At 44.8% G+C, this 17,857-nt stretch overlaps 1 protein-coding gene across 4 annotated transcripts in view; it reads right to left on the reverse strand.

Annotated features, from left to right (window-relative positions):
• Positions 1-17,857, reverse strand: part of ACO1 (aconitase 1) — a 65,898-nt gene that overhangs the window by 30,400 nt on the left and 17,641 nt on the right. For all 4 annotated transcript variants that reach the window (XM_056519623.1, XM_056519606.1, XM_056519614.1 and 1 more), the window contains exons 2-3: positions 9,655-9,771; positions 6,992-7,160 (exon numbers count right to left, since the gene is read on the reverse strand). In XM_056519623.1, the coding sequence (XP_056375598.1) occupies positions 6,992-7,160; positions 9,655-9,751 (266 nt within the window). In that variant the 5' untranslated portion in view covers positions 9,752-9,771. The remainder of the gene's footprint in view (positions 1-6,991; positions 7,161-9,654; positions 9,772-17,857) is intronic.

Here is a 17,857-nt window from a genome sequence, read left to right on the forward strand (position 1 = left end):
TATGCAAAAGTCGTGAAACACCTGTGGGGTATAAAGGTTCACTTAACCCCTTGTTACGTTCCCCGAGGGGTCTAGTTTCCAAAATGGTATGACATGTGGTTTTTTTTTTGCTATCCTGGCACCATAGGGGCTTCCTAAATGCGGCATGCCCCCAGAGAAAAATTTGCGTTCAAAAAGCCAAATGTGACTCCTTCTCTTCCGAGACCTGTAGTGCGCCAGCAGAGCACTTTTCACCCCCATATGGGGTGTTTTCTGAATCGGGAGAAATTGGGCTTCAAATTTTTAGGTGTATTTTCTGCTATTACCCTTTTTAAAAATAAAAAAATTTTGGGAAAACAAGCATTTTAGGTAAAATTTTTTTTTTTTTTTTTACACATTTGCAAAAGTCGTGAAACACCTGTGGGGTATTAAGGTTCACTTTATCCCATGTTACATTCCCCGAGGGGTCTAGTTTCCAAAATGGTATGCCATGTGGTTTTTTTTTGCTGTTCTGGCACCATAAGGGCTTCCTAAAGGTAACATGCCCCCCAAAAACCATTTCAGAAAAACGTACTCTCCAAAATCCCCTTGTCGCTCCTTCCCTTCTGAGCCCTCTACTGCGCCCGCCGAACACTTTACATAGACATATGAGATATGTGCTTACTCGAGAGAAATTGGGCTACAAATATAAGTAAAAATTTTGTCCTTTTACCCCTTGTAAAAATTCAAAAATTGGGTCTACAAGAACATGTGAGTGTAAAAAATGAAGATTGTGAATTTTCTCCTTCACTTTGCTGCTATTCGTGTGAAACACCTAAAGGGTTAAAACGCTGACTGAATGTCATTTTGAATACTTTGGGGGTGTAGTTTTTATAATGGGGTCATTTATGGGGTATTTCTAATATGAAGACCCTTCAAATCCACTTCAAACCTGAACTGGTCCCTGAAAAATACTGAGTTTGAAAATGTTGTGAAAAATCGGAAAATTGCTGCTGAACTTTGAAGCCCTCTGGTGTCTTCCAAAAGTAAAAACACGTCAATTTTATGATGCAAACATAAAGTAGACATATTGTATATGTGAACCAAAAAAAAATGTATTCGTAATATCCATTTTCCTTACAAGCAGAGAGCTTCAAAGTTCGAAAAATGCTAAATTTTCAAATTTTTCATCAAATTTACGGATTTTTCACCAAGAAAGGATGCAAGTATCAACAAAAATTTACCACTATGTTAAAGTAGAATATGTCACGAAAAAACAATCTCGGAATCAGAATGATAACTAAAAGCATTCCAGAGTTATTAATGTTTAAAGTGACAGTGGTCAGATGTGCAAAAAACGCTCCGGTCCTTAAGGCCAAAATGGGCTCCGTCCTGAAGGGGTTAAAGGGGTATTCCGCCCCTAGACATCTTGTCCCCTATCCAAAGGATAGGGGATAAGATGTCAGATCGCTGCGGGACCCCTGGGATCCCCGTTGCGGCACCGCGCTATTACAGCACAGAGCGAGTTCGCTCTGCACGTAATGATGGGCGGTACAGGGGCCGGAGCATCATTACGTCAGGGCTCCGCCCCTCGTGATGTCATGGCCCGCCCCTTTCAATACAAGTCTATGGGAGGGGGCGTGGCGATCGTCACGCCCCCTCCCATAGACTTGCATTAAGGGGACGGGCCGTGATGTCACGAGGGGCGGCGCCATGACGTCATGCTGCTCAGCCCCCCGTATCGCCCGTCATTACGCATAGAGCGAACTCACTCTGTGCTGTAATGATAGCGCGGTGCCGCAGCGGGGATTCCGGGGGTCCCCAGCAGCGGGACCGCGGCGATCTGACATCTTATCCCCTATCCTTTGGATAGGGGCGGAATACCCCTTTAAGGAATCGTTTTTTCCTCCTCCCCTTCAAAAAATCATAACTCTTTTATATTTTCATCCACAGACTAGTATGAGGGCTTGTTTTTTGCGCGACCAGTTGTACGTTGTAATGCCATCACTCACTTTACCATAAAATATATGGTGCAACCAAAAAAATACTATTTGTGTGGGGAAATTAAAAAGAAAACCACAATTTTGCTAATTTTGGAAGGTTTTGTTTTCACGCCGTACAATTTAAGGTAAAAATGGCGTGTGTTCTTTATTCTCTGGATCAATACAATTAAAATGATACCCATGATAATATACTTTTCTATTACTGTTGCGCTTAAAAAAAAAATAATAAATTTGAAAACTTTTTTTAACCAAATTAGTACGTTTAAAATCCCCCTATTTTCAAGACCTATAACTTTTTCATTTTTCCGTATAAGCGGCGGTATGAGGGCTCATTTTTTGCGCCGTGATCTGTACTTTTTATTAATACCATATTTGCTTATACAAAACGTATTAAATTTTTTATAAATTTTTTTGGGAATAAAATTTTATAAAAAGCAGCTATTTTGGATTTTTTTTTACGTTCACCGTAGGGGATCATTTACATTTTATTTTAATAGTTCGGATATTTACGCACGCGGCGATACAAGATGTGTATATAAAATTTAAAAAAATTACACTTTTTGGGGTAAAATAGGGGAAATGGGACAAGTTACGTTTTTATTGGGGGAGGGGGTTTTTCAATTTTTTTTAACTTTATTTTTTAACTTTTATTTTTACACTTTAATAGTCCCCATAGGGGACTATTTAAAGCAATCACTCGATTGCTAATGCTGTTCAGTGCTATGTATAGGACACAGCACTGATCAGCATTATCGGTCATCTTCTGCTCTGGTCTGCGGGAAGGCAGATCAGAACAGAAGACTCCCGGAAGACAACGGGGACCTCCGTCTGCCATGCAGGATGATCGGATCGCCGCGGCAGCGCTGCGGGCGATCCGATCATCCTGTTAAGTGACCGCGATCCTGCAGATGCCGTGATCAGTATTGATCACCGCATCTGAGGGGTTAATGGCGGACATCCGCAGGATCGCGGGTGTCCGCCATTACCGGCGGGTCCCTGGCTGTGATCCACAGCCGGGACATGCCGAGCATGATGCCGGCATCGCTCCGATGCCCGCGGTTATGCTCAGGACGTAAATGTACGTCCTGGTGCGTTAAGTACCACGTGACCAGGACGTACATTTACGTCCTGTGTCGTTAAGGGGTTAAAGGGAACTTGTCATCGTATTTTACCATAAATAACGAGTGATAACGCATTATAAATGGTAAAATTTCCTTCCTCACCATCCCTAGGAGATGTTCCTGCCTGCAGGGATGGTAAAGATATAGGGGGAGATTTATCAAAACCTGTCCAGAGGAAAAGTTGCCCAGTTGCCCATAGCAACCAATCAGATCGCTTCTTTCATTTTTAACAAGGCCTCTGCAAAATGTGAGCAGCAATCGTATTGGTTGCTATGGGCAACTGGGCAACTTTCCTTTTACACAGGTTTTGATAAATCTTCCCCATATAGTTTAAAAGTGTTACCTGCTGGCCCCGTAAGTAGTCCCCTGCTCGCCTATACTCACCTAGTCCAGTCTTCTTCGGCTGCAATTACACCCCCTCAGCATGATTGACAGCCCTCGTCACTGCTCTGCTCCCTTAGAAGACAGAGCAAAGTGATGACACAGGCCATGCCCGGGCTGTCAATCACACTGGGGGATGTGGGGACAGAGTAATTACAGCTAGAGCAGCGGGACTAGGTGAGTATAGTTTCCTGCCCAGGGGACTACTTCCGGGGCCGACGGGGGACACTTTTAGACTACATATCCTTATCATCACTGCAGGCAAGAATGTCTCCTGGGGACGGTGAGGAAGAAGATTTTACCATATATAATGCGTTGTCACGGATTATATATAGTAAAATCTTATGACAGGTTCTCTTATTCAGTGTATATATAAAAAAACTAAACAATGTTTACCATTTATGTAACATTAACAACCACATTCCAGCAATTTATTAGAAAGGTTGATAATTTGATGAATTGGGAAAAAGGGATCTATATTGGATGAAATACTGGAAAGAGATTTAATTTGATTCCATCTCACTGGTTAAAAAATAAACAAATATTTTTGTCGTGCTTAGGGTGGGTAGAGGTATAAAATAAAATGAAAAATAAAGTAGTATTGTGATGGAATATGTATAGATATTTACATTATAATTATCCTTTCCATGTAATTATGTATGCCTTGTGCTAAAAGAAATTAAAAAAAAAAAAATTTTTATGACAAACACTGAAGACTTCCAGTATGAAAATGTTTTTATCCCTTAAGGACTGAGCCCTTTTTCACCTTAAGGACTCGGCCGTTTATTGCAATTCTGACCACTGTCACTTTAAACATTAATAACTCTGGAATGCTTTTACTTATTCTGATTCCGAGATAGTTTTTTCGTGACATATTCTACTTTAACATAGTGGGAAAATTTTATGGTAACTTGCATCCTTTCTTGGTGAAAAATCCCCAAATTTGATGAAAAAAATGAAAATTTTGCATTTTTCTAACTTTGAAGCTCTCTGCTTGTAAGGGAAATGGATATTCAAAATAAAAAAAATTTGGGTTCACATATACAATATGTCTACTTTATGTTTGCATCATAAAATTGACAAGTTTTTACTTTTGGAAGACACCAGAGGGCTTCACAGTTCAGCAGCAATTTTCAAATTTTCCACAAAATTTTTAAACTCCCTATTTTTCAGGGACCAGTTCAGGTTTGAAGTGGATTTGAAGGGTCTTCTTATTAGAAATACCCCACAAATGACCCCATTATAAAAACGGCACCCCTCAAAGTATTCAAAATGACATTCAGTCAGCATTTTAACCCTTTTTTAGGTGTTTCACAGGAATAGCAGCAAAGTGAAGGAGAAGATGAGAAGATTCACAATCTCCATTTTTTACACTTGCATGTTCTTGTAGACCCAATTTTTGAATTTTTGCAAGGGGTAAAAGGAGAAAATTTTTACTTTTATTTGAAACCCAATTTCTCTCGAGTAAGCACATACCTCATATGTCTATGTAAAGTGTTCGGCGGGCGCAGTAGAGGGCTCAGAAGGGAAAGAGCGACAAATGGTTTTTGGGGGGCATTTCACCTTTAGGAAGCCCCTATGGTGCCAGAACAGCAAAAAAAAAAAAACACATGGCATACCATTTTGGAAACTAGACCCCTCGGGGAACGTAACAAGGGGTAATGTGAACCTTAATACCCCACAGGTGTTTCACGACTTTTGCATATGTAAAAAAAAATATATATTTTTTACCTAAAATGCTTGGTTTCCCAAAAATTTTACATTATTAAAAAGGGTAAAAGCAGAAAATACCCCCCAAAATTTGTAACAAAATTTCTCCCGAGTACGGCGATACCCCATATGTGACCCTAAACTGTTGCCTTGAAAACCAAAGTGAGAGTGCCATGCCCATTTGAGGTCTAAATTAGGGACTTGCATAGGGGTGGACATAGGGGTATTCTACGCCAGTGATTCCCAAACAGGGTGCCTCCAGCTGTTGTAAAACTCCCAGCATGCCTAGACAGTCAGTGGCTGTCTGGCAATACTGGGAGTAGTTGTTTTGCAACAGCTGGAGGCTCCGTTTAGGAAACAGTAGCGTACCAGACATTTTTCATTTTTATTGGGGAGGGGGGCTGTGTAGGGGTAAGTGTATATGTAGTGTTTTTCACTTTTTATTTTATTTTGTGTTAGTGTAGTGTTTTTAGGGTACAGTCACACGGGCGGGGGGTTCACAGTAGTTTCTCGCTGGCAATTTGAGCTGCGGCAGAAAATTTGCCGAAGCTCAAACTTGCAGCCGGATACTTACTGTAAACCTCAGCCCATGTGATTGTACCGTGTACGTTCACATTGGGAGGGGGGGGGGGGGGGAGAAACATCCAGCGGTTGCAAAACTACAACTCCCAGCGTGTACGGTCTATCAGTGCATGCTGGGAGTTTTAGTTATGCAACAGCTGGAGGCATACTACTTTGGCTGGGGATGCTGGGGTTTGTAGTTATGCAACAGCTGGAGACACACTGGTTTGCTACTTAAATCAGTGTTTCACAACCAGTGTGCCTTCAGCTGTTGCTAAACTACAACTCTCAGCAGTCACCGACAGCCAACAGGCATGCTGGGAGTTGTAGTTTTGCAACCAACAGATGCACCACTACAACTCCCAGCATGCACTTTAGCTGATTGTGCAAGCTGGGAGTTGTAGTTGTATACAACAGCTGAAGGTACACTTTTCCATAGAAAAAATGTGCCTCCAGCTGTTGCAAAACTATAAGTCACAGCATGCCCATAAGGGAATGCTAGGAGTTGTGGTGGTCTGCCTCCTGCTGTTGCATAACTACAGCTCCCAGCATGCCCTTTTTGCATGCTGGGAGCTGTTGCTAAGTAACAGCAGGGGGCTGTCACTCAGCTCCAACTGCTGCTCAGGCACACAGGTCAGTCCCTCGTCGCCACCGCCGCTCCTCCTGGGGCCCCGATCCCAACAGGGACGCCGGGGATCGGGGTCCCCAGCTGCCGGGGTCCTCTTCCTGCACCCGCTCACGTCCTCCGGAAGAGGGGCGGAGCGGGTTGCGGGAGTGACACACTCAGCAGGTGCCCTGATTGGTCGGCCGGTAAACCGGCCGACGAATCAGGGCGATCGTGAGGTAGCACCAGTGCCACCTCACCCCTGCTGGCTATGGTTGTTCAGGGCCGTCAGACCAGTAATTCCGGTTCACTGGGTCACTGGAGACCCGATTGACCCGGAATCCGCTGCAGATCGCTGGGCTGAATTGTACAGCGATCTGCGGCCATTGCCGACATGGGGGGTCATCATGACCCCCCCTGGGCGATCTGCCGCAATGCCTGCTGAACGATTTCAGCAGGCATCGGGCACCGGCTCCGCTCCAGCTGGCTGCGGGGGGCCGGTAAAGCTCATGACGTTCTCATACGTCACGAGTCCTTAAGGACTCTGAAATTAAGACGTATGAGAACGTCATGAGTCCTTAAGGAGTAGTCGCTTAAAAAAACAGCAGTCAGGGGAAAAAAAATGGCAAATAGCAGAAAATCAAGGTATTTACGTGAAATCTTGCAGAATAACTCTTGCTGGACGGAAAGGGACTTCCACATTCTCATACTGAGTGACTTTCCAGTTCAGGATATTATCAACATCTTTGCTTTTTACAAGAAATTCATCACAATTCCTGATGGCTGACTCAAGGAGGACTCGAATGGAGAAGGGTAAACGGGCTGAAAGGAAACGAAAGAAAGTTATTACAGCTTCAATGGGCAAGGCAAAAAGAAATTAGGATTCTTAAATGGGCTTATTCAGTCAAAATTATATTTTGCTTTAAGTCATGCTGATGAAGACTTCAGCCTTCAAAACAAAACAGCTCTATAGCAAGGTCATACTTTTTTCCCCATTGATCAGGGGATTTTTTTTTATTTTATTATTTTATTTTTAGTGAATAGTGGCCCAGAGAGGTCATGAGACCAAAGTTCAAAGTTTAATTAAGACAAAGCTGTACAACAGGGGTCTCAAACTCCCAGCCCGCAGGCCATTTGCGGACCTCAGAACGAAAGTTTGTGGCCAGCACCAGGTGTGTATAATTTGTATTGCAGTTGCGGCCGCCAGAGAGACACACAGAGAGAGACACAGAGAAAGACACATACAGAGAGACAGACAGAGAGAGAGTTAGGGGGGGGGGGGTGGTGTTGACGACAATGCTACCTAATGTGGGGAGCCTGCTTCTACCTAATGTGGGGAACGACAATGCTACCTAATGTAGGGAACCTGCCACTCCCAGCTGCTACCTCCAGTGGCCCCCAGATAATTTGAGTTTGAGACCCCTGCTCTACAACCTCATGCGTTTTAAAGGTAGTACACGCAACATCGTTCAGAGGTCTCAAATCTTCAAACTAAAAGATGGAGGGGCTTAGAAGTTGGAACTGCACAAATGACCAAACATAATGGTGAACTTGCACTTTTAAACCGATACTGGCCTTTGACTTTAACCCCTTAGGACTCAGCCCATTTTCACTTTAAGGACTCAAAACAATTTACGTTTTTGCACTTTCATTTTTTCTTCCTCATGTTCTAAAAATAATAACGTCTTCAATTTTGCTTATGATACCTTATCGTTATTCTTTAGGTCCACACGGTTACAGGGATACCCAATTGATGTAGGTTCTATTTATTTTACTACCGGGACTTAAAAAACAAAAAAAACAAAACACAACTACACGCCAAAATTAGTATGTTTAAAATTGTCATCTTCTGACCCCTATAACTTTTTTATTTTTCCGAGTACGGGGCTATATTTGGGCTCATTTTTTGCACTGTGGTCTGTAGTTTTTATAAATACCATTTTTGTTTTGATTGGATTTTTGATTGCTTTTTATTAATATTTTTATGGTTTATGAAGTGACCAAAAATGCACAATTTTGGACTTTGGTGTTTTCTTACATGTATGCCATCGACCGAGCGGTTTAGCTAACCTTATATTTTAATAGTTCGGACATTTACGCATGCAACGTTACCACATGATTTATTTTTTTATTACATTATTCAAATTTATTTCTTTATTTTTTTTAAACACTTAACATTTATTATTTTAGCCCCCCCACAAGGGGCTATAAAATGCAATCTTTTGATTGCTAACATTGATCAATGCTATGCCATAGCATAGCATTGATCAGTGTTATCGGGGCTCTGTTGCTCCAGCCTGAGCAGGCTTGGAGCAGTAGATCGCCGATCGGACGACAAGGAGACAGGTGAGGACACTCCTGTCGTCCATTAAGGTGATCGGGACATCGCGATTCTGTCGCGATAGTCCTGATCAGCTCTGCTGAGCTGCTGGGATTGTTTTACTTTCACTTTAGACGCGATCAATGACGATCAACTTTGAACGCGGTGTCTAAAGGGTTAATGCTGGGCATCGGCCCGATCGGCGGTGCCCGGCATTAACTCTGGGTCCTGGCTGCTGATAACAGTCAGGACCTACAGGGTTTGAAGCGTTCTCCGCTAAACCGTCTATTAAACCCCGGTAACTGGACTCAGAGAACTCCGGTGGAAAACAATTTTTTTCTAATCAACTGGTGCCAGAAAGTTAAACAGATTTGTAAATTACTTCTATTTAAAAATCCTAATTCTTCCAGTAATTATCAGCTGCTTTGTGCACCACAGGATGTTGTATTTCTTTCTGTAGTTGTTTTCTGTCTGACCACAGTGCTCTCTGCTGACACCTCGGTCTGTATCAGGAACTGTCCAAAGAGAGGTTTGCTGTGGGGATTTGCTTGTACTCTGGACAGTTCCTGACATGGACAGAGGTGTCAGCCGAGAGCACTGTGCTCAGACAGAAAAGAACTCCAGAAAGAAATACAACTTCCTCTGTAGTATACAGCAGCTGATAATTACTGGAAGGATTAAGATTTTTTAATAGAAGTAATTTACAAATCTGTTTCACTTTCTGGCACCAGTTGATTAGAAAAAAAAAAAAAAAAAAAAAAAAAAAAAAAATTTCCACCATAGTTCCCTTTTAAGGACTTGAGAACGGGTGCGTACCTGTAAGCCCTGCATCCTTAACTGGTTAAAGACCCTGCCTTTGATGGCCGCTCTGGCCCACAGGAAAATAATTTATATTAGTAGTTAGCATTAAAACATACTTTGCTTTTGCTCCTAGATTGGCACTGATTGTGTCATAGGGTAGCATACTTTAATATTCCATAGAAACTGATGACATACCATATCTGGGATCATTCAACTTCTGGAGATTGAAAAACTTCTTGTTGGGCTCAGTAGGGTTGAGAGGCTCCACTAGGTGCTGAAATGGGTTGCTCATAGTTCTTCCTTCACGCAGACCTGAGAAAACAAGAAACATTTTCACATGAATTTATTATTCTCTTGTCATAGCATAATATACATGTCTGACCTTGTTTGGTGACTAATCTAACAGTCATTGTAACTGTTTGGTGTAAAGGTGTGAACCTTGCTGCAGAGGTGACAGAGTGTTTTTGAAGAGATGATCAACCACAAATCTACACTAAGGTGACATATGCCATAGCAGGTCACACTAATATACAACCATACATTATGGGGGAGATTTATCCAAACCTATCCAGTTGCCCATAGCAACCAATCAGATTGCTTCTTTCATTTTGCAGAGGCCTTGTTAAAAATTAAATAAGCGATCTGATTGGTTGCTATGGTCAACTTGCACAGGTTTTGATAACTCTCCCCCAAAGTTCTTATGAAAACCACAAAGAGGAACAGCTGAATGCACCGAAACATTTACATCTAATGTACTTTACTACCTTAATTTCAAAAATATTCCATTACTTACATTACCAAGGCCAGATGACTAGAACCACTGTAAGGCCCCGTTCACACTATAAAATTCATCAGTTTTAAAGATCCGTTTAATGTTCCGTTATGAAAACCCTTAAATTAGGCCGTTAAATGACCATTACAACATTCCATAATAGTCTATGGGATTTTTACATTATCCGGTGTGCTATGGGGATTGGCTTGTACTCTGGACAGTTCCTGACATGGACAGAGGTGTCCGCAGAGAGCACTGCGACGTGTAACGGCCTTTTAACAGCCGATTTTAAGGGTTTTCATAACGGAACATTAAACGGATCTTTAAAACTGATTTTATAGTGTGAAAGGGGCCTAAGGGAAAATTAATAGTACATATCTGCTATACTAGTAACCCCTTTCAATAGTTTCCTATACAGTAGGGTAATTCTGCTGCCTATGCTTTACACCTCCTGTCATCCTGTTCAGTGCAGGAGGTAGAGCACTTACATCCAGAAAAGCTACAATCAATAGGTGGCACTAGAAAACAAGCTCTTTTCAGTCTTTAGTAACACTACTTTGTAGGGATGTCCCGATACCATTTTTTTAAGACAGAGTACGAGTACCGATACTTTAATTCTAGTACTCGCCGATACCAAGTACGAGTAATCTGACAGCAGGGTGACCCGGTTTCTGGCGCTGTTTACCGTATGATATGTTGGTCCTTGTTGTGTACAATGGAAGCGGCTGCTGTAGTATGAGCCAAGATTTCTTTCTTCGCCATTGGATAGAACAGGGAATTTGCATTGGCGGCGAAACCAATGACCACATGGTGAGCAGCGGTAGAAACCGGCACCTGCACTATCTACCTATAAATTCAAGTTAGTGCAGGTGACTCTGCTGTAAGATTGCCTTTAATAATAGGTAGTATCCCCTTGCAGACATTAGCAGCAGCCCCCCAACAGTCATTAGTAGCAGCCCCCCTGTAGACTGCAGCCCCCCCCTTGTAGACATTAGTAGCAGCCCCCCTGTAGACCACAGCCCCCAATTAGACAGTGGGCCCCCATTTAAACTGCAGCAGGCCCCCCCTTTAGACAGCAGCAGAAGCAGGGCCCCCCATTTAGACAGCAGAGCAGCAGGGCCCCCCTTTAGACAGCAGCAGGGCCCCCCGTTTAGACAGCAGCCCCCCTCCCCCCTGTAGACAGCAGGGCCCCCCCATTTAGACAGCAACAGCAGGTGACCCCCCCCCCCCGTAGACATTAGTAGCAGACCCACTCCTTGCAGACAGCTCACCTGTGGCTGTCCTGTCGGGTGCTTCCGCTCCACTGTCCCGTTCTCCCGATGGCGTCCTATGGAGGAGCATGTGACATATACGTCACTCTGCTTCCTCCGTAGCGTTTCGTTGTGCACAGGGGAGGAAGTGGAGTGACGTATGTGTCACATGCTCCTCCATGGTACACTATGATGCGGACGGGAGGATGGGAGAATGGGGCAGCGGAGCGGCACCAGGTATCGGACACTGTATCAGGGACATTAAAAGAGTCCCCAATACCATGCAAATGGCTAGTATCAGCCCCCATACCAGTATCAGGACATTCCTACTACTTTGCATACCTCTTTACAAAGAAGCACTGCCTTACCTATACAACTACATATGCCAATCTGGTGCTCTCCCCAAGGAGACAGATCACCCCTTATATGCTTTAACGCATCAGGACATAATAATACATTGATAGCCTTAGATGTTGAGGTCACAGAGCCCATGCCATCACCATTATGAGGAGTCTGTAAATCTCAGTAACATCCTACCTAAATGGGCACTCTCATTAAAAAAATGTTTTGCAATTGCTAAGGTAAATACTAAATCTTTCTAATTTACTTTGTTTTAAAAAAAATGGAGTTTTCTATGTTTTACTTGTGTTTAAAAAAGCTGCCACTAGGTGTCTCTCTACTAGTACAGAGCAGATTTCTCCCCCCACCCCTCATCCATCTCTTGCACAGACTTTGGACTCCTGCTGGCCTGGCAGAAGTCCAAAATCAGGAAATGCAGTCTGGAGTGCTGAGAGGGGTATGTGCAGCCTTAGCCAATTATGGCTCATCTCACACAGTATAATGCTCTGGGCTGTGTGCAGCAGAGTGAGGGAGGAAGTTCTCCCCTGTATGGCTTCAGATTATGTCACACCTGCTGGGTAATGCCCCTCCCCAGAGACGGAGCAGAAAAAGTAGATTTTGTATGCTTAATATAAAATCGATTTCTTGGAGGATCCAACGGGGGACACAGAGACTGTGGGTATATTTTGCTGCCACTAGGGGGCTGACACTAGGCATACAAAAAGAAGTCGGCCCCTCCTGGCAGGATATACCCCGCCTACTGACTGAGCTAATTAATTTAGTCCCAAAGCAGTAGGAGAGAACCGACATAGTAAGAAACCAGCAGGCGTCTGAGGGAACCAGACAAAAAATAACCGAACACTACTCCTCAGACAGAAAACCAAAACCATACTAACTAAAACAGAAGGGTGGGTGCTCCATTGGGGGACACAGAGACCGTGGGACGCACCAGAGCAGGGTAGGAAAAATACCCAAAACAGAATCAGGCAGAAAACTGAGCCACTGCCGCCTGCAACACCTTGCAACCCAAACCGGCATCAGCGGACGCAAAAGTGTGCACCTGGTAGAATCTGGTGAAGGTGTGCAAAGACGACCAAGTGGCCGCCTTGCAAACTTGCAAGGCCGAAGCCCTATTGCATAACGCTTAAGAAGCCCCAACGGAACGCGCAGGGACCCAAAAAGGTGGGACCTTCCCCTTACGATGGTACGATTCCGAGATGGTGGAACGGATCCACCGCAAAATGCTCGCCTTGGAAGCCGGAAAGACCCTTGTGACGAACCTCCGGAATCACAAAGAAAGAGTCACCCTGCCGGAAAGAGGAGGTGACGGAAAGATTGATCCGGACATCACACCAATGTCCTTGGCGTTGGATGGAGCAGGACGGAAGGAAGGAAGAATGATCTCCTTGTTTACGTGAAAAGAGGAGACCACCTTGGGCAAGGAGGGAGGCAGCCAAAGAAAACCTTGTCCTAGATAAGGACGAAGAAGGGAGAGCGACAAGAGAGCCACCAGCTCAGAGACCCTCCTAATGGAGATAATGGCGATGAGGAAGGCGACCTTCCAGGAAAGAACGAGAAGGGAAGTGTCCCGAAGAGGTTCAAACGGAGCTTCCCTTAAAGCACCGAGCATCAAGTTGAGATCCCAAGGAGAGGTGGGAGACCGGTACGGCAGAGCCGCATGGGCCATGCCTTCGCCCTGCAGGAAGGTGCGGACATGAGGGTTGGAATGGCTGTTGAAAAGAGAATAGAAAGAGCTGAAACTTGAGCTTTAAATGGGCACTCATCACCAAATGCTGATCCAGACCGGATTGCAAGAACGCCAGGAGGCGCAGAAAGAAAAAGATAACTGGAGAGACAGACTGAGCCTCACACCACCGGAAATAGGCCTGTTAAGTGCGGTGGTAGGAAGGGTTAAGAGGGTTAAGAGTCTGCAGCATGGTGCGAATCACCCCGGCAGAAAACCCCCGAGCCCTCAGAACCGTGATTTCAACCGCCACACTGTCAAATGTAGCGACAGTAAATTGGGGTGGCAGAGAGGACCCTGGAAGAGCAGATCGGGGCGAACTGGAAGACGCAGAAGTACATCAGCGACCTGCAAATTACGTCAGCATACCACGCACGTCTAGGGCCACCAGAATGGCGGGAACGCCCTCTGCCTTGAGTTTCCTCAGAACCCTGGGCAGGAGAGGAAGAAGGGGAAAGAGGTAGGGAAGACTGAAGGATGACCATTGATTTACGAGCGTGTCCAGAGTGTGACTTATCTACAAAGCAGGGAACCCGTCTGTTGTGGCGAGACGCTAAGAAATCCACGTCCAGGGTCCCCCAAAGAGCATAGATCTGCGAAAATGCCTCCGGATAGAGAGACCACCCCCCCCTTGATCCACAGAGTAGCGGCTGAGAAAGTCCACTTCCCAAATCTCCACGCACAGAATGTGAATCGCTGAGAGAGCAGGCACTCGAGTCTCAGCCCAGAGCAGAATCTTGCAGACCTCCTCCATTGCTGAGCGGCTGCGTGTACCACCCTGGCGAATGATATAAGCCACCACTGCGGCATTGTCTGATTGGACTCCCCTAAAAAATTGCACGGATCTCCAGAAGATTGATGGGGAGGCAAGCCTCCTGAAAGGACCAGCGACCCTGGACCGTCAGATCCCGAAACACACCTCCCCAACCTAGGAGACTCGCATCGGTCGTGATGACCTGCCAGTGAAGGCGAAGAAACAACCGCCCCTGGAAGAGGGGAGAGTGGAGACACCACAGAAGAGACCGACGAACAGGGGGGGCAGGAGAATCCGGCAATCCAGAGTGGATGGCAACTTGTCCCACTGGGCCAAGATGGCCGGCTAGAGAGGGAGACAGCGGAAATGGGCGAAAGGAACCACTTCCATAGCCACAACCTTCCGGCCCAGCATCTCCATTCCATGCAGGAGCGAATCTGAACAGGAAAGAGGCACTGTAGTTGACAGACACCCTCCGACAGGTAGCACCGCTTGTCCTGCGGAAGACAAACATTGGCAGCCGCTGTGTCAGAAAAGGAAAACCCAGAAAGACAAGGGTCTGAGTGGGAGAAAGGTGGGATTTTTCACAGTTGATCACCCAACCGAATGCGGACAGAGTCAGCACAGTGAAATGAAGGCTCTCCAAGTTTTGTGACCGGGACGGAACTTTGATCAAAAGATTGCCCAGGTAAGGGAGAATCGAGATCCCTGAGCCCAAAGAATGGCAATCATCGCCGCCATGAATTTGGTGAAAACAATGGGAGCCGTCACCAGGCCGAAGAGAAGAGCCACGAACTGGAAGTGACCCACCGGAACAGCAAAGCGGATGGGTGGGAAAAATGGGAATATGCAAATAGGCATCCTGGATATCTAATGAGGTATGAAACTCCCCTTAATCCATGCATGCGACCACCGAGCGGAGGGACTCCATGCAAAAGTGGCATAGCTGCAAATGGCGGTTGAGCAACTTGAGGCCCAGAATGGGGCGAGCAGAGCCCCCTTTCTTGGGGACTACAAACAGATTTGAGTAGAACCCTGAAAAACATTCCCCTGGAGGAACTGGAACAAACACCCTCTGAGCAAAGAGGGTACTCACAGCGACCTGAAAGGCAGCTGCCAAAGAAGGAACGAGGAGGACCGGATCAGGGGAAAAGAAGCAAACTCTATCCGGTCACCATCAGATATGACTTCCGAACCCAGGAATCCTGAACCTGCACTAGCCAAATGTTCTGGAAAAAGAGACAGACGTCCTCCCACCCGAGAAGAGGATACGGGTGGGGGCATCCCTTCAAGAAGAGGAAGGCTTATGGTTACCAGACTTTGCTGAAAAACTGCTAGCACGGTTGCCTTGCTTCCAGGAAGGACATGATTTGAAAGAAGGGGCTTTGCATGCTTGGGATGGAACCTGCTTGGAAGGACGACCCGATGCAAAGGACCGAAAGGAAGCAGTCTTCCGACGGGGGTCGGAATGGTGGGGGGTTTATTCTGCGGCAGCAGAGAGCTTTTACCTCCAGTAGCTTCAGATAGGATCTCATTCAGCAGTTAAAGGGTGCATATCTGTCCGATTTGAGCTTCCGAAATCGTATTGGTACATCGGAGGTTTAAATCGTGATGTGAACCCAGCCTAACATATCTTTATGCTAGAAGGTAAAGGGTGAAAGGGAAATGGCTTGCTCAGCAAAACACGTGTTTCTCTGAATCACTTTTTACAGGTTGGACTTGAAACAGGGACAAAGTTCATGGCAGCAGATTTCTATTCTTCAGAGGAATGCTAAGCTGCAGCGGGTGGGCAACCAACACGGCAGTCACAGAAGTATTACTGAGATTTTCCAGGAAAATAATATTTAGTTCTATTTTTTGCATAACATTTTGGGAAATCTGACCAGAGCACTGCCATATTTTACACACCCATTGGCGCCTGTCAAGTAGTGGGCTATATAAGGCACCAAATAAATATTCAATTTGTCATCAGCTTACAGGACAATTCTAACAAAGATTGTGCAATGTAGTAAACACATTCAACACCTTGGGGGAGATTTTATCAAAGCTGTCTATTTCCCACATCAATATAGACCAAACTACAGAGTGTTAGGCTGGTCTATTGTGCACTAACTTATCAAAAGGCACACGGCTCTTGATAAATTCTGCGCACAGACTTCGTGATCTATGCTTTAGACTGTATTTAAACCTGCTCCAGCATGGTCTGACATTTTGGCGTACCATCAGCTGATGCGACTTGTCGCTTTTCATAAATTCAGCACCAATGCATTTTTCCATCTAAAATAGACTAGAATGCATCATATTCTAAAAATCCTCTAAAGCAAAACTTGCAAAAAAGTCGCACATATAGACTGCGACTTTCTGCGCGACAAATGTAGATGGGAAAAACCAGTCTAAATCCTTTGATAAATCTCCCCCATTGTCTGTTGTGGATGTCCAAAGCAGCATGGTAGAAGGAACACCACTGCTGCCAAGATAAACCATGACAGGGAAGCCAACAAAATGACTGGGTGCCCATGCCATGAAGTGGGTGCTCTTCAGGTCCATCGGTATAGACCAATGGTCTCCAAACTGTGGACCTCCAGCTGTTGCAAACCTAACAGCTAGAGAGCCACAGTTTGGAGACCACTGATATAGGCTTTTATCAACATGGGACTAAGCTAAACATGCAGTACCCTAACATCTGAAAAGTGGTTGTCATGACAAGGTAATGATCATACAGTTTGCACCTTTTCTTTACATATGTACCCACATCCTATGTATGACAGATATGTAATAAGTCTGTAAAAGCAGCAAACAAAGAAACACTAGGTCAGTGACTCAGCAGAAAAGCCTGGCAATATCTGAACGTACCCATCCCCCTTCCCTATTCAACAGCTAGAGATCCAGCCCAGAAGAGAACTTTGTCTCAGCAAATCTGCAGTGTCAAAGTTGAAGTCTCAGTTCCCAAATACAGTATATTCTCAGGAATTAAAAACAGTACAATAGATACAAAACTGTGCTAAAGGGCAGCACAACTGGAGCTCTTCTACTAAACTGTGCTAGAGAACCCGCTATGATGGGCTCAGTGACTGCGGGCAGTCCATTCACAGAGCAGCACTAGGAACTGTAAATATGTATTTTCTGAGTGGAGATTCTATAGTGTGAATGGGCCCTTAGGCCATTGGATCCACATGTAACTTACCAAAACCTAAAAACAAAACAAAAAAGGATTCCTATGTATACTTCCATATGTGGACAGAAACAGGCTCACTGAGTTTAACGGGCCAAACATTGTAAACATGTAAAACAACAGGCCGGTTTCCCAATGTATACGTTTATTTTGTGGGATTGGAAACCAAAGATAGCCACACTTTTCAGTCTTGCAAAATCATAGTATACATTCAGGTGTGGGCCAAACATGTCCCTATTTTTATTATGCTTGGCCCACTGAACTTATTGGGCCCGCTGTTCGTACGGTGTAGTTTGCCAGCACAGATTGCTATGGTGAGTGCTTAATCTTTTCAACTTTTATGTTGCATTGTTTATGGACACCGACC

Source organism: Hyla sarda, chromosome 1 (genome assembly GCF_029499605.1).
Source record: "Hyla sarda isolate aHylSar1 chromosome 1, aHylSar1.hap1, whole genome shotgun sequence".
In the NCBI taxonomy this organism is placed as follows: domain Eukaryota; kingdom Metazoa; phylum Chordata; class Amphibia; order Anura; family Hylidae; genus Hyla; species Hyla sarda.